The 18,561-nt window shown below is 30.9% G+C and overlaps 1 protein-coding gene across 4 annotated transcripts in view; it reads left to right on the top strand.

Moving 5' to 3' along the window:
- The first annotated feature begins 105 nt into the window (after positions 1-105).
- Positions 106-18,561, top strand: part of LOC139527550 (ATP-binding cassette sub-family C member 9-like) — a 53,401-nt gene continuing 34,945 nt past the window's right edge. For 2 of the 4 annotated variants that reach the window (XM_071323060.1, XM_071323058.1), the window contains exons 1-12: positions 134-1,050; positions 2,551-2,730; positions 3,774-3,830; positions 5,634-5,918; positions 7,952-8,104; positions 12,508-12,663; positions 13,473-13,607; positions 14,849-15,011; positions 15,545-15,585; positions 16,028-16,276; positions 16,802-17,006; positions 18,108-18,314. In XM_071323060.1, coding sequence (XP_071179161.1) covers positions 484-1,050; positions 2,551-2,730; positions 3,774-3,830; positions 5,634-5,918; positions 7,952-8,104; positions 12,508-12,663; positions 13,473-13,607; positions 14,849-15,011; positions 15,545-15,585; positions 16,028-16,276; positions 16,802-17,006; positions 18,108-18,314 — 2,398 coding nt within the window. In that variant the 5' untranslated portion in view covers positions 134-483. Of the gene's footprint in view, positions 1,051-2,550; positions 2,731-3,773; positions 3,831-5,633; positions 5,919-7,951; positions 8,105-9,059; positions 9,213-12,507; positions 12,664-13,472; positions 13,608-14,848; positions 15,012-15,544; positions 15,586-16,027; positions 16,277-16,801; positions 17,007-18,107; positions 18,315-18,561 lie in introns of all 4 variants that reach the window. The other 2 variants (XM_071323059.1, XM_071323057.1) reach the window with 2 other exon arrangements.

The following is an 18,561-nucleotide window of genomic DNA, read 5'->3' as shown; positions in this document are numbered from 1 at the left end:
GAAATACAAAAATATAATTGATTCTGTTTTATATCCACCGTTGTATATTAATTTCAGATTGAAAAGGGGAAGATATGAGTATACCGGAAGTTGCATGATTATTCTGTTGGGGAGTTGTTAGGCTAATCAAAACAGATTAAAAGATCACCGATGTAGCATCACGTTATTTTGATAGTTTGAAATGCTAAGAACATTAAATAAACCCGAAAAATAAAGATTTTAATTGGATTTTTAAACGACATACTTGGTATTACATTTTCCTACAACTATTCGGCTTTTAGTCCATGTTTAAATTCAGTTATCAATAGAAATTGAGTTATCAATCGTTGACCTGAATTATGAACCTTAAACCTATTCAAACAAACGTTGTGCAATTTATGATCCATCTTGCCGGTCGATTAGTTCATTGGAACATGTGCTCTCAGGTTCAACTAAAAGTATTCATTGAAATATTACTGGTAGATTAAAACATCACTGTAAAAAATGATGGGGTTTTGTGGAAATAGGGATAATGCCCTTAGTGTGAAGGAGGGTGTTATTAGAAATGAATGTTACATTGATGTCCTAAACCTTGTTCCACATGGAATTTTTTCTATGTTTAGTTTGTTTATTCTTATTGTATGGAATAGATCTTCACTTGGGAACATGGAAGCGAAAACATGGGTACATTTTAGAGGACACACAGTCAGATGGATCGTAACTTTGCTTTTGATTCTTAACATAATTATTTCATTACTGGAAGGAATTATGGCGGAACTTGCTGATACAGACACAATAAATCTACATGTAATTGTACCGCAGTGTATTGCATTAGTAGGAACATTGCTAAGCATCATTTTTTATCATAATTTGGAACAGTGGAATTCACCGAAATTTTTATTGTCATTGATTCTATATTGGACGTCCTGTGTTGTTTTAAAAGTACTTAAGTATATTTCACTTGACCAAAATAAAGTGACATCGGAACATATTCGAATGTGGGTTACATGGATAGACATAGCGATTTACCTGGTTTTATTATTGACAGAAATAATCTTTCTTTTTATACAGGTAAAAATTTATGTACAAAAAAATGTAATAGAATATATGTTATGTACATTTTTTTGTTCCTAGTAGTGAAAAATCTACCACACAATCCACGTTCTAACTAAAAATCACCTACATGACCAACATTTACATTAATTATAGTTATCAGGGTTATTGTGAAACTAATTCATATCATTGGGTTAACAGGTAACCTTTTGAGGAAGTCAAGTTTATTTCAGTCATGTCAATATTTGATTAGTGGTAATTATGGTACATGTAATCACAAAAGGAAACTGGGATGACGTAGGGTCAATCTTTGTTATTGTTATCTTTAATACAATTGGACCAGAAAAAGATTGGATGAAAAAAGTTGAACATGTCATGCATGTAGGATGTAATAATATTACATCCTACATGTTCAACTTCAATGTAATTAAACAAAATGTGTCACTTTACAAGGTCATGATCATGTTCCTTAATCATTTTGATAAATATAAAAAAACATATACATGTTCATACATTGTACATTGTTTTTTGCATGTATTGCAGTAAACAGTGTAGAGTCCAGCCATAAAGGGGGGGGGGGGGGGTCTGGGATTTGGAACCCCTGCTTTTTTGATTATCAATGCCTTTGAAAGGGGAGTTCAGACAAAAAAAGGGCTGGGTAGTTCCGACCTTGGAAAATCTGGTTCAAAATAGAAAGATACATGTATCACCATGAAACAAAGCTTTTAAAGACAATTAGCATGGTTCATGTGGTTTGACAATCAGCATAGTTTGAAATGATTTCTTCACAACTGAGAAGTGACTTTTTACTTCCATGTAACATGCTTAACCACATTTTTTTTTAATATAATATTGACTGAAATATTCACAACAAGAGAAATTTTGTTTTACCACATTTTGGTGTTAAGAACAGACAAGATCTTTTTATTCAAATTAAAGGGCCCATGATGAGCAAAGTAATTTATTACAATGATTTTGATAATTTAACATGAGCATGCTCATGATGATGAGTCATGTGCAAAGCAGCATGATCATGATGATGAGTCATGTGCAAAGCAGCATGATCTGAGTGATACATGTACACGTATCATAATGAACAGGATGATGAAATCAATAAATACACATTTATTGTGCAATAATTTGGACAGACAGCCAAAAAGACGGACTACAGAATTTTTTAATTTTTTTTTTTTGGGGGGGGGGTCAATTTTTCCATCTAGATTTAAGAAAAAAGGGGGTTACAATTATTTAGGCCTAATTGTATATATTCTGAACAGATTAACTAAGTATAGCACAACATCATCATGATCATAGTCATATATAGCTAGTGTATTGCACATGTACAAAAGCAAGAAATCTTCAATTGAATCAAGTCTTTAGACTAATTTATACTTTGTCAGAAACCTTAATTGATAATGTGTCTAATATTGAAATACAATCCAAATTCAGACCTCTATCAAGCTTTAATGATATTATTCTTTTACTAAATCATGATTATGAATCTTTCTATTCTTGCAGAGATATGCCTTTTTTAGTAACCCAATTCCTGTTAGACCATCACCAGATTTAGGGAAATCTGATTACATATTTTCGCATGTAAATCTAATGTCAAAAATCACATGTTTTTGGATATTAAGTTTACTAAGACAAGGATACAAACATCCTTTAGAGCAAGAACATCTTGGAGATCTTCCAGAGGTATGTACATTTTTCTTACTGTGGATTCATTATTATTTTTGTTGATTTTGTGGGTACAGGTAAATGACGAATTTAAATGTTCAACACAGACTTTTGGAAAACCATGAAATCAAATATCCACGAATATGCAAGTTTTCTACAATCCATGAAAATTGGTACCCACGAAAAAGAATGAATCCACAGTACATAGTAAACATGGTAAAAGAGAAGATGTGATATGATTGCCAATGAAACAACAATTCACAAGGGACCAAAATGACACATAAATTAACATGACTACACAATGTAGGTCATCATACACAAATGATACAGCCTTTAAGAATGAGAAAAGCCAATACTACATAGTCAGCTACGTGAACATGAAATTGACAAATGTTAATCATTTAACATGTTTAAAATGAGAAAACTAACAGCCTTATTTACAATGTATATTACATTTTACTTTTTGTTGTACATACATGTATGCATATGCATCATTTGTGCATCATCATGTACATGTACACAATGTATTATAACATGTATAATAAGAATATTAAGAAGGGTTCTTGTATGTAAACAAAATGTATGATAAATAAAAAGATTTTGTGTATGTTTCAGGGGAGCAGGTACAAATTGAAATGATTTTTGAAAGGAAGGGGATGCAATTCCTGAATAAAAAAAAAGTTGTTTCATTTTTGACAAGCAAAGTTGGCAGGGGGCATTAACTCTACACTTTAGTCTGTAGCCTAAGTGTACCACTTTTACCTCATACAAAGAGGAATATGGTCAATTATCTGCTTATTATTTTTATGCACCAAATAAATAAATAAAGAATATAAGACACTGCAACCTAAAGACAACAAAGGATTATTACATGCAAGGCTGATTACGGTTTATATAATATTAGCTAAAAAAAAAAATCAAAGTCTAGAAATGTGAACAAAATTAACAGATGCTATCAAACATTTTAATATTTGTGAAATTTTAATTTTTGGGCAAAAAATGAGACTTTTTTTACCTTCACCTTTAACAATATGTTTAATATTTGTTGTCTTTTTTTACAGAGTGAGCTTTCTTCTACTAACTATAAGAAGTTAAAGGCAGCATTTGAATTTGAAAAGGTTTGTATTATCATTCTTATATGAGGAAAATCTTTTATACAGTTATCATGGTTATACAATACAAAAAAATGTGATATATGTGCATGTGACTGTGAGTGTACACAGTATAAAATCAACAATGTATAAGATAAAAAAAATCAATTATTATTTTTAGAAGTGAACTAAAATTCTTAAGGTTTACAATGCAAGGGAAATAACTCCAATTCCTTTAAATGAGTTGTTGAAAACCATATTCTGGCCAACCTGGTAAACATGCCAGCTTTAAACATGTTAAACACTTTTGGGATATGAAATTTTTAATTACTAAATTTTTGAAAAAAACAAATATAATGAATAGAAATTTATACACACTTGCTTTTCTTAGGGTTGGGATTTACAGATTGAAATGAATTCTGTTTCAAAGTTCTACATGACATTATTGATATTGTTAATGTCATGGATTTTAACTGTTTTGACTAAAAACTAACATTTTTATGGTGAAATGTCTACGCGATTTTTATTTAGTGAATGGCTACATGTACCTCGTGAACCATTATATCGCCTATATAGCATGTACATGTATATAAAAATATTGAAATGTTCAATATAAAATTATATAGTTAATATTTCAATTTCTTGAAAATTGATAATTGATAATTAGCCATGAATCTTGAGAAAAGGTGAATCAATTCATGACACACAATCACTCTATACTACACATGTAAAAAAAAAAGGAACAGTGTCTTAACCAAGATTTTAAATACGAGCATGCATTGAAAGTGTACCAAAATAGGGTGGGCTAAAAAGGATAAGATCCTTCCATATGAGCCCCACAACGATCTTACAGGTATATGAAAATACACAAACATGACAAATCAAATATTGTATATGTACAAAAAAGTGTCACAAAGAGATCTAAATGAACTATGGATTCATTATGATTAATGGGATACTAATATTCAATGATTTGGTAGGTAAAGATGAAGTACACATTTTCTATGTATGCATGTATGCAGAATTTTGTAAAACCACGAAATTAAATATCAACAAAAATACAATGTTTCCTAAATTTAAGAAAATTGGTACTCATGAAAAAATAAATGAATCCAAAGTATGCTGCAGTCCATTAACATTTGTACAGCAACTGGTTGTCTGTCTTTCAGAAAAAAATAGTTAAGATGGTTCCCAACACCTTCACTAAATTTAATTTGGCTCGTTTAATTTTCATGAAATTTTGACGAAGTATTTACTTTGACCCTTTGACAAAAATATAAAGATTTCAAAAAATTTCAACCAACCAATTTATCAGAAAAATTACACTGGTTATATAGCAGTTTTACAAACACTAATTTTGATCATTGAGAAGCTTAATATTCCCTTAACAACACAATGTAATTAAAACGTTTACCTGATTTTACAGAGTTATCTCCCTTTTATTGTTAGGTACCACCTTAAGCATTGTTAAGATGTACATGATGTAGGAAAATAAAAAAATACTGACATTGTGATTTCTCATAGATTATGTCCAGCTTTGTGAAGACATGTTTGACTTCTGTGGATTCATTTACTTCCATGGGTACAACTTTTCGCAGATTGAGGAAAACTTGCATATTTGTGGATATTTAAATTCTTTGTTTTAACAAAGTCTGCAAACATTCTGTTAAAAATTTGTATTTTGTTGAAAATATTGTGGTTTCACTGTACCCACAAAATCCACGAAAATTAGTATCCAAGGAATATTAATGAATCCACATGTACAGTATGTTGACTGATTAGAAAAATGAAAATAAATGGCATAAACAATTATTATTATTTTTTTTTTAGAGTAAAGCAGAATTAAAAGGTGAACAGCCATCATTTCACAAGATCTACTTGAGAGCCTTCTGGCCCATTCTTGCACTTGCTGGATTATTAAGACTATTTGGGGACATGCTGGCATTTGTTGGACCTTGGTGCGTTGAGCATGTTGTTGCTTATGCTTATAAGGAAACAAAGTCACGTGACCTCCCTGTTCCTTTGCTGACCAATCAGAATGCTTCTTTATATGGTTACCAAGACAACCTATCCAATAATTTTACTTTTATACTTAATCAGATGAATTCCACTCAGGTATATAAGTAATATTTTTATAGTCTTTTATGTGTTTATTAATTTGTGATTAGGGTCTATACATATATGATATGTATGACTTTTTATGCAAAAACCAATGTTGCAATTTCTTTGGTGGAAGTAGTGAACATATATATATTTTGCATATACAAAATTGCACATATTTATATCAGAAAAAAGCTGCATGATCATAAAGAACATTAATTTTAAAATATTCAAATCAACAATTCATTACTGGTATGTTATTTATTTTATAAAGTTATTTTACTTTTCTGTTTATTCAAATGTTTATATGTAATTAATAATTGATATTTTTCGTTTCCAATTGTAAACATTATTGCAATACAGACATTTTTAATATCATATGGCAACACAGATTTTAGCACATGCTGACCTTGACACCATGAACACAAAAACACGGTAAACAAATCCTGGCTTAAACACTGATATACATGTCCTCCTTAACCATGTTAAAAAATGCTTTTAAAATTCATAAACTTTCATTCCCAAAAAATTTAAAAGCACCATATTTTCTTATTTAATTAAAAGTATATGAATATAAAATACTTTTTATGTATTGAAAAACTCAGTGAATATATGGATACATCATACAGATCATTGTGTCTATTTATTATTCATTAGCATTTTTTTCCGAAACCAGGGGTTCAACTTTAATTGACCTTTCAGCATGTTCAGTATATCTTGAAAATAGAGTCTTTTGATACAGTTGGACCTTTTAAAACTTATCAGTCAGGGGACTTATTTAAATAAGTGATTTTCTAAATCACTGATTTAAGTAACATTATTTCCATAAAGGTTGGAAGTTAGAGTTGTCTTTCTTTAATAATCACCTATTTAAGTAGTACAAATTAATCACTAGAAGAAGTGATTTAATTTTATTGTAGCTTTAAATATAGAATACTAATGATCCAGGGACTAATTATGTTTCTAAACTTATCAGAACCAACATCTGTGTTGTCTAGGATGACCAGGTCATTTCAGGTGATGACCTTGTACTGAATCTAGGATAATGACATAAAAATCACTTGTTTAAGTATCAGACCTCAATTTCCTTCCCAAAAATCACTTCTTTAAGTATCATTCTTTTAATAATCCCTACTAATTTCAACACCCCCGAACAGTGAGATTTTTATCGCGAACAGTAGAATTTTATTACATAATCTGAAAGATGAAACCTTGAACTTCACAGGAAAAATACTCCCACTGCTGGGAAAAATCTTTTAAGAAAGTATCAGTTCATTATGTAAAGCCATTATTATAGCATTTTTTCAACTAAAATAGAGTTTTCAGCTAAATGATAGCATTAAAGGTAGAAACCTTTCTACTTAAAAGAAGCAAAAAGTTTTTGTTTTTTTTAATTTTACTAATTAAAAGATATTATTTAAACCTATGTTTTTAAAATTTGGAAAAAAATACAAAATTCCAATTTGTGACAAAACCACGATTTTGCTACTCAAATAAGTGATTTAAAAATCACCTATTTCAGTAAGTCCCCTGACTGCTTATAAGTCTGAGAGAAACTGTTAAAGTCCATGGCAAGAAACGAAAGAAAATGAGCATGATGAAAAAGAAAATCAGTCCAAAAAACACTACACAGCATGAACCCCATAAAAGTCTGTTAGTGATCTTTGTTGCTCTAGAAAAAATAATCATATATTTATAAGCATGATAAGCAGATCCTTCTGAACTAGTATCAACATTCATGTTGCTCATGGTAAACATTTAAGCATTTAAAAGCATTATTTTTTTATTATCCAAAGTATTAATTGGTATCCCACAGCTAATCATTGACAATGTAGTTTATATACAAGTGAAGGAGCAATTTTTAAGTAAGTTTTATCGTGACTTATGCTTCAAGTGTTTCTACCAATACATGCGTATTTGTTATTCTCCCTCCAGATCTCCCTATATACTATTCAAGATTCCTTATTCTCCCCACAGTCCTAACAAGCAGTCCAACCCCAAACTCCTGTCACCATGTACTTAGTAATATATGGTGTTATATATTCCAGATAACATACTACGTGACCATATCTGACTTCTTTAAGAATGGTTACATATTGTGTTTCGTTTTGTTTATTGGGACCAGTATACAATTGACCATTAATCAGCTACAAGTGTATTTCGTCATTAGACAAGGTATAAGAGTTAAAACTGCTCTACAGGTAAATTATTATGCAAATATGTATTTCTCGGTTATTCAAGGTAACTGTTCTTTATGTGAGACCCAGGTGTCATATTTGTATTACAGCTAATTTCCTAATGCATGTAGAACAAAACTTTGGTTGGCTTGCTTGCTTTGTTTGTATAACTGTTTATTCAAGCTTTGTAAATAAGATTGACATCTTTAAACAATTTATATAGGCATAGTTTTACCTGTATATATCATATTTGAATTTAATTGGGTGTTATTCTACTGATTGTACAATATACAAACAAAGCAAGCAAGCTAACCAAAGTTTTGTTTTACATGCATTAGGAAATTACCTGTAGGTTAATTTTATGATATAGAATTTCATGATTTTCTAGAAATAATTGAATTGGTTTGGAAATATATAGAAATATGCTGGCTGTGGTTTCTGATTTTTTTTGGAAACACTGCAACCTATACTGTAAATTCATAAAATATTGTGAGGATTTTATTAATGAATATAATGCGACTGAGTGAGTGCATATCTATACAAAAAGCAATCTCGCATTTTATTTCAGTCTTCAAAAGTTGAAATAGTTAATGCACGCAATAACTTCTGAATTTACAGTAGATAAAATTCATGGCATCAAAATTTGCAATATTGTTTTTTTTAAAATTTGTATGTTGATTTTGGTAAGAACAGTTGTCTTGAATGATCCTATATTTATAAGCAGATAAGTGCATTGAACATGTTTAATCACAGCTGTGGGGAAAAAAATCTAAAATGAAATTAGGTCGAATCATTTAAAATTGAAGGATCTTGTAACTTCAAGCATGATAAGAATAACCTTTAAAATTATTCAAAATTTTGCTATATTTGTTTACAAATTTTTCAGCAGCTGTGATTAGAATGTTACCCTATATACTGATATAAGAATATTTAAGTGTACACATTATTAAAGAAACTTGCACTGCTTTGCCTTTTTCAGATCATCCATTACTTGACAGTGTCAGAGTTCCTACAAAACGGCTATGTTTTATGTGGTGTTTTGTTCATATGCACCATAGTTCAGTTATCGTTACTTCAGTATCATTATTTTCTTGTAATCAGAGAAGGTATTAGAGTAAAAACAGCCCTACAGGTAAAATTAATTGCATTCCAGAAAAGATGTGCAAGGATAATTTATGTCTCACCTTTTGAAAGAAAAAAGTGTGTATTTTGTTGGTCTGCTGTCTTAAGCTTACTTCTGAGGTGCAATCAAGTGTTTTGTAGATATGTTAATTTGTTTGAACAAAATGAGACATAAACTATCCTTGTATTCATTATGCATGATTGTTTTTGGAATGTTGGAATATTTCGAGTGTTGTTTAAACTAATAATTGATGTACCAATGTTAACGCTATCATTTTTAATTTTAATTATTCTGTTTTGTTGAGCTATGGCTTCTTTACCCTGTTATTTCTTTCAAAACGTGCATAAGAGATAATCTTTGATTTTCATTACCATAATTATTATGCTATGTGGTCACACTGCTTGTCAAAAAACCTAGAGTTTTTAACCGGATTTTTGTGACAAAAATGTCGGTTATTGATTTGGGGATGTACGGCGGGCGGGCGGGCGGGCGGTCGGGCAGTCGGGCGGGCGGGCGGGCGGGCGGGCGGCAATCAAATGTTGTCCGTGCATTAACTCATGAACCGTTCAACCAAAGCTTTTAAAATTTTAATATGTTATTACTGACAACTATTCGAAGGTCAAGTTCAATAATGGCGATTTTGACTTTTACCGTTCAGGAGTTATGGTTCTTGAAAGATTGAAAAATGGAGTTGTCCGTGCATTTACGCATGAACTGTTCTACCAAAGCTTCCCAAATTTCAATATGTTGTTACTTATGAAAGAATGGAGGTCAAGTTCAATAATGACGAATTTGACTTTTACCGTTCAGGAGTTATGGTTCTTGAAAGATTGAAAAATGGAGTTTCCAGTCGTGTCCGTGCATTTATGCATGAACTGTTCTACCAAAGCTTCCGAAATTTTAATATGCTGTTACTGATGACAAAATGGAGGTCAAGTTCAATAATGACGATTTTGACTTTTACCGTTCAGGAGTTATGGTTCTTGAAAGATTGATAAATGGTGTTTCCCGTCGTGTCCGTGCATTTTCTCATGAACCATTCAACCAAAGCTTTTGAAATTTTAATATGTTGTTACGAATGACAAAATAGAGGTCAAGTTCAATAATGACGATTTTGACTTTTACCGTTCAGGAGTTATGGTTCTTGAAAGATCGTAAAATGGTGTTTCCATTCAGGTTGTTGCATTTACTCATGAACCATTCAATCTAAGCTTTTCAAATTTTAATATGTTGATACTGATGACAAAATGGAGGTCAAATTTGATATTGACGATTTTCACTTTCACCATTCATCAGTAATGGTTCTTGTGATATTGCCAGGACACAAATAAATGTTAATAAATCCGGTTTGCTGTCGTTGTGACAGCCTCTTGTTATTAATTTGTCTCATGTGTCTATAACATGCTATAAACATGATAAGAATATGGTTAATTTGTCCGGCAGACCTTTATTTCCTATTTTCATTGATTTTGAACGACAAACAGATAAAACAGGCATACATGGCAATTAATGGTAATAAAAATCAGTTATAAACCTTATACTGTAAATTAGAAATGTTGGTGTTTACTATCTCTATTGTTAAATAATGTTCCAAGTTTGGTACTACCAAATTAGATAAGTAATTAAAATTTCAGGAATTTGTGTGACAAAAATTTGGAAATGCAATTTTTTATTTTTGCTACACCAATATCCTAACTTGCTATTTTCACAATAATAAAAACATTGCAATAATATCTGATAATGTTTTGAAAACACCAGCTTTACATGTAATTGTAATTGTTTTAACAGCTTTTTTTACTAATTTATATGCAATTTTATTTAGTTTTAGATTATGTTTTGGTTTGATTTCAGAACACGCAGATAACATAGGTGTTTTTGCATGATAATATGAATTTTGCTTTCAGATAATAAATTTAGTGAGGTCCTTGAATACGCTTTTACATAAGATGATCATCACCCAGGGGTTCATGATTCAAAGAAAAGAGGGGCATAATTGTCTGCAATGAATTTTTTGTTACAATTTTACGCCAAAAAATGACATATTTTCTAATTAGTTATATGCTCCATCCTGAATCTGCCACTCACAGAATTTTATAAATGAATACTTACCATACATATCTGAAATATTCTTGAGTCATCTGACATATATAAGTTGTTAAATAAGTGTCTTTGAAGACCTCAAGATAACTTATCTGTATCTGCCTTAAATAGCATATGATTGTACAAATTATATAAGGGACGACATCAAAAGATCGATGTAGGATAAAAAACTTAAATCAAATAGTTTGGGGGTGACGGGTTAAAATTCTGCCAGTTTTGTATATAAAAAAATCGATTTTTACATATATCCCAATTGGTAAATCAATTTCTACCAAATTAAGTTAAGAAGGGGGGGGGGGGGGGGAATTAAGTTTTTTATCCTACATTGAACTTTTGATGTCGTCCCTAAGTCACTGATTTCTGCTTGAGCTTTTAATTTCAACAGCTATGATTTATTAAGTATATCTTGTTACAGTATTAATGAAACAAAATCAACCTAGAAAAAAATGTGTTCAAACAGATGTTTAAAACTTTCCTCAAATGTTGTCTTGTGAATGTATCTTATCAAAAGAAATGTTAGTTATTTATTTTGACCATTTTATTTTCGCATGATAGGTCCGAGTCTTTAAAAGCAGTCTTTATTCTACACTCTAAAAAATTGCTAATAAAATAATTTTCATCAGTTTTTAAATGATAAATCAAAATGAAGATAAATACTTAGCTGTGAAATTTTCAATTAATGTTAAAAAAAGAAATAGAATAAACATGATTAAGTTGTTGATGTTCATGATGTTTAAACTTGCTTAAACCCTTCACAAACTGAATTCTTTCTCCTCAGCTTAAGACTTATTGTGTTTTAACACGGGGAAAGGCTCTGTAAACACATTTACAATATAACTTTGAACCTTTAAGTTCCACTTTTGAAATGTGAAATTAGTTCAAATTGAAACAAGCATTAGGTCATGCAAAGATATAAATTTGAATTGTAACATACAATTAAATGTTTGACATTAAATTGAATTATTTGTTTATCATTTGTTTTCTTTTCTTTATAATTTAAATTTACTATCAAAATATAACATTCTGTTGAAAATGGCATCTGATTTTGTGTTGCAATTGATAGCCACATTTTGGATTAAAAATACAATATATGATGAAATGACACATTAATATGTTATATGAATGACCATTTTAGTATGCTTATGATTGATAAAATTTTATTTGTTTTCAATAACTTATTGATTCATGTTCAATATCATTTCAGACCATTATTTACAAGAAATCATTGACAATATCAGGACTGGTGATCAGTGGAGGGAAGATGACGATTGGTTCAATCATGAATCACATGACATTAGATACCTTATTTATTATGATGTTGTTTTTCCTCTTCCATTATATATGGGCAGCACCATTACAGGTTTGTTCCACTTTTTTGTGATTGGTCAACAAATAGCATGTCACTTACAGCTCATATACATGATTGTGTTGAAAGAACAAAGATATATGTAACTACTGCTGGAAGAGGGGGAAAACTTGTTTCGATATTTACAATTGCTAATAAAATATTCATATTTTCCCTACCAACAAGCAATTTAAATTTTATGCACAAAAGACACATGCAAAATTTCAAATGTGAAAATACAGTATAACCTTAAATTGATAACAGAGATTTAAAAAAGACAATAAAAGATTAGAGTAACAGAAAAATTGGAAAATCAAAAAATCAAAAAATGAAAAAATTTCAGATCTTTATTCAATGAACACAGTTCAAGTCTAGAGATTGAAAAAAACAAATATTGAAAATAGTGCAAGAGTTGGAAACTTAAAAAACAACAAAATGCATGTAAAAGAGTTCCAGTCTGATAAGGTTTCAAAGATGACTTAAAATCTTACTTCAAGATGTTGGTTCTTTGTGATGTTTATCTACAGGGTATAAATTATCTAACAGTCAGGGGGAAAAATGTGACAAAGTACCTTCTTGTAACACAATGACACCTTGTGAATGCAACTCCTCCGACACCTTATAACAGGCATCTTATAAACTTGGTAATACTAATATGTATTTTTTACTATGACACAATCATCTCATCCTAGTTAGCCTTTTCACACTTTATGACTGTATCCCACAGTTACACAGTGGATAGGACATTCTGCTACAGTGGAATATTCTTGTGTATTCATTAATTAGTCTTACATCCTATCTATTGTACATCATTTTTTTTTAAGGTAATGGTTGCAATTATACTGCTGTATTTTAAGCTAGGAGTTAGTGCTGTTATCGGGGCATCAATCTTTATTTTAGCAGCACCCCTACAGTACTACATAGCTAGACAGATGTCTGTCCAGCAAAAGAAGGTCATGGTGAGTGATATATTTTTACCTTTGTATCATCATTTCAATATTGTATATCTAGACAAATGCTAGTCCAAATCGTTATGACCTCTTTGAAGGTTATTACAAAATGTATAATTTTAGGAAGGTGTCATAGCAAAATTTTATATGAGCCTTTCACAACATCATAACAATTTGGACTAGACAATTGTCTGTCAAGCAAAAGAAAGTTATGGTGAGTGCACAAGCTTTTTAGCCCCTAATAAAAACCTTTCTGCTGTCAGTATTGACATGGTTTTGTCTTGTTGAAAACTTTGAAAATTAAATTTTCATCAATTACTTCTATGAACATGTATGAAGGAAATTGAAAGAAAAATAAGGTGGGTGGTTATTTGCTGCAAAGCATGGAAATAAAGGAATATATTGGGAACTGAGCACCTCAACTTTTAACACCAATTTTATTGAAAATGAAGTAAAGTAAAAATATTTTGATTTTGTATAAGCTTTTGATAATCATTCTTCAAACCACATTTTGTTATAAACGATTATAAAAGGCTTTCTGCAGATCTGAAATTGAATTGTCTTCTAGTATCTGTACCTTATTTTAAAATGATAATAATTTCACATAATAGGTATGTAAGTTGAAAGAACAAAAGTACATGTATAAGAATATAAAAAGTCTGATACATGCATAGACAGTACACTAAAACTAAAACTAGTATACTGCTTATTAAATGCTGATTTGTAATAAAATCTGTAGTTAAGGAGGTACCAAACACCTTGACTTAAATTTATTTGACCCTTTGATAAAAATATAAAAATTTCATAAAACTTGAACCACACACTTTATTGGAAAATTTTCATTGGATATATAGTGGTTTGATAAATACAACTTTTGATCATTGAGAAGCTTTTCCAGAATTAATTGTAAATGGAAGGGGGAGGGGGAAGAAGGCACTTTTATTAAAATATGATGCTTGTTGATTATTTAAGAAAGATTGCATGAACATTTAAATGAAATATACAATTTAAAATGTATGCATGGTGGGGTCAAATAAAAAATGCCTTCCTTCCCCCATACATTGTTATTTTGTAAATTTTGCAGTTATTTCTTGTAATTTTAGCAGTCATTGATAGTATGGATTCTTTGAATAAAACCAAACATTGCACACATTTACTGCATGGTATCATTACATAAAAAAATACACCCTCTTTAAAGTGCAGATTAACTTTTAGGTAAGGTAACCCAACTATTTTTTTTTCTTTTTTAGAGTAATGCAGATAACAGAGTGAAAAAGTGTAATGAGATGATTCAATCTATGAGAGTAATAAAACTGTTGGCATGGGAGAAAATTTGTCAGAAAACAATTAACCAGAGCAGGAAACCAGAGTTATGGGCCTTGTTTAGGGCAGCAGTTTTCCGTATATTCTTTAGTAAGACAATGTTTATGTAATTTTAGTTTTTAAAAACAATGAATGAGAAACATGAATATTTTAGACATTGATCATTGATTCCTTCTTTGAAATTAGGATTCTTTTTAAAGGTGTCAGGTGAGACAGTCAGCAGCTATCCTTTTTTTTTTTTTTTTTTTTTTTACATTCTTGTTTTTCAAATGTTAATGTTTGAGTGTTCCTGATGATTGTAGCGATCTCCCTAGGCTGTTGTAGCATTCTTGTACATTATCAGACAGAAAAAAAAACATGACATGAAAATTGTGAAACAATTCTTAGAAAAGAATAACAGCCTAATTTAGGAAAAATAATTACAACAGACATGACCAAGGACAAAAACTGAACTACATTCTCCTGATTTGACACTTTGCTAATGCTTGGTATAAAGATATTGACAAATACATGTATAATGCCTTTCCCAATGTTAAAAATTGCATAGGGCATAGCATGAAAGTATGATTTCTTATACATGATTTTCCACTGTACATGTACTTTATATTTTAATATATTTACAGATTTTGCTGGAGTAGCCATACCAATTCTAGGAACTATGATTGTAAGTACAACTGTACAAGATAGGTGAAAAATACACAAGGCATATCAAACTCTTAGTCGCCAAAAAACTGACATACCATGTGAAAAAATTACAAAGAGATCTAGAGAAAAGACAAACAACAGTACACAAAACACAACATAGAAAACGAAAGACTGAGCAACAACCCCACCAAAAATTGGGGGTAAATTGAGGTGCTCCAAAAGTGTACGCAAATTCTGCTCCATATGTTGCACCCCTTTTGTCTTGCTTGTAAGAATTGATGTTAACAAGGAAATACTTGAAAGTGTGTGCACTTTAAAATAAATTGTCAACGAAAAAGACTAGCCTAAAATTTATTAGTAAGAATTTTTTTTTAAATGGTACAAGATATCTTCAACAGTTTATCAACTGTATTATTGAGTGAAAATTGCATTAATGATGACAATGACTTTTACTTTTCCAGACGTTTATACTGTATCCATATTTAGAGGATGAGCCACTAGATGCTGGGAAAGCTCTGTCAACATTAGCTCTTTTCAATGTACTAAGACTGCCAACCATTTTGTTTACAGCTTTTATAAACTCTTTTATCAATGCAAATGTCAGTGCAAAAAGGGTAATTCCCTATCTTTTGGCAGAAGATGCTGAGGGGTTCAACACAGGGGATAAACACAAAACACATACTATTGGTACAGATACCATGGAAGACAAGGTAAAAAATAGTATGCTTAGTAAAAACCTAGTTTGATGGGTAAAATTAGATTTGTTCTTAAGATGGTACATATGAGCTATTTCAATAAAAAAATTGGTACAGTAAGAAATGTTTTTTTACCATTCCTGGTAAAAATCATTACTAGATTTGTTCATGCTCATTCAACAAAAGAATTAATTTAACTTTATCAAATGGGTTTAAATTTGTATTACATGTATTAACTTCAATTATGAATTGCAGTGTTATAAGTATTACAATTAAACATAAAATATTTTAAGATTCAATGGTTTAGATGTTAGATGATTTCCAATTTGAATATAAAAAAACACTCGCTATTATCTAAATGGCATTGTCAGAGTCCTTGAAAAAAAGATCCCTGATTGTCCTTGAAGAAAATCTCCTAGTCCTCACTATTATATCTATTGAAAAATACCAATCATGTGTTGGTCCTTTTTGGTGGTCAAAACATTTGAACTACACTTTTTAAGAGCTCTGCTGTGTTATTTATCTAAGGACTTTTTTCAGCCAATGAAAGTTGGCGTTGTTGTAGAGAGTGTTAATGGAACAGGGAAACCTGTGACAGTTTTACAGAATGAGATGTCTAGTAGCCAGAGTTCACTGGAGAGTAACCTGTCTAGAACACCTGGTCACAGTCGACAGAACAGTCACAGTTCACTTAAGGATATTATGGAGTTGAAGGAGAGACGACACAGTGAACCTAATAAAACAGGTAGGTTAAAAGCTCACTGAGGTCAAGGTTACTGGAGATTTGCCAATTTCTTTCAAAGAATGACTACTGGTACACATGTACAGTGAACCCAACGGAATAGGTGGGTCATGATTCACAGTGTTGAAGGAAACCATACAGTAAACCCAACAACCACGTCCACTTGTATTTTTGTCAATCTGATGAGTTAAGCCTTTTTCAACTGATTTTTATAGTTCGTTCTTATGTTGTACTGTTATACCACTGTCCCAGGTTAGGGGGAGGGTTGGGATCCCGCTAACATGTTTAACCCTGCCACATTATTTACGTATGTGCCTGTCCCAAGTCAGGAGCCTGTAATTTAGTGGTTGTCTTTTGTTTATGTGTTACATATTTGTTTTTCGTTTTTTTTTTTTTTTTTACATAAATAAGGCGTAAGTTTTCTCATTTGAATTGTTTTACATTGTCTTATCAGGGCCTTTTATAGCTGACTATGTGGTATGGGCTTTGCTCATTGTTGAAGGCCGTATGGTGACCTATAGTTGTTAATTTCTGTGTCATTTTGGTCTTTTGTGGATAGCTGTCTCATTGGCAATCATACCACATCTTCTTTTTTATAAAACAAATAAGTTGGGTCATAGTTCATTAAATAAGAGAGTATACAATAAATCCATCAACATAGACAGGCTTTTGTTAACAAGAGAAATAATCCATCAAAAAGGGAGGCTAAGCGCTTGAGGTCCTTCACAATTACTGAAGAATAAATATAATTGAACTTGTGGAAAATGACTGAGTAAACCAAACAAACCAAGCCAATGAAGGTTCTCTGACAAATTACTAAGTACAAGTTGTTTATCCCTACAAGAGGTTTAATTCTTATGCCAATGGATTTAGCATGCTTTTAAGTTTGCAGGTTCGTACTAAAAAACTGTTATTTAAAGTTTTATCAAAATGTTTTAAAACACATGTTTATTTGTTCTAATATCCTAAATTTTGTGAACAAAACTGTTGTTCCTTTAAATCATGCTGTGTGTTTACAGAGATATGACTGATTTGTGGTTGAAACCCTGTTATAAGTTTTGATTTTTTAATTTATATATACATATGTACTTGCACTATTTGTAGGATCATTAACTGTAAATGATAAGAAAGAAACAAGTGGAAGACAGCGCCATACTAGTGGTGTATCTACAGAGGATGAGGACGAGATCGCTGAAAAATTTACCTTGATAGAGGCCAGAATGGTTGTAGAAATCAACAATGGGTCATTCTCCTGGGACCTTTCATCCAAAGAACCAACTTTGAATGATATCAATGTCAAAATACCTACAGGTATTATACATTTAATATATGAGCTGTATGGGATAGAAATCAAACTTATTCATATAAAGATCAATACATCTGTTAAAATTGAGAATGGAAATGGGGAATGTGTCAAAGAGACAACAACCTGACCATAGAAAAAACAACAGCAGAAGGTCACCAACAGGTCTTCAATGTAGCGAGTTAACCTATTTGGTATTGATTTTTTTTTTATCTGTAACTGTTTGAAAATCAAGTTGACATAAGAACCCTACAA

Source organism: Mytilus edulis, chromosome 6, assembly GCF_963676685.1.
Source record: "Mytilus edulis chromosome 6, xbMytEdul2.2, whole genome shotgun sequence".
Lineage (NCBI taxonomy): Eukaryota > Metazoa > Mollusca > Bivalvia > Mytilida > Mytilidae > Mytilus > Mytilus edulis.
This window is presented reverse-complemented; position numbering and strand designations above follow the sequence as displayed.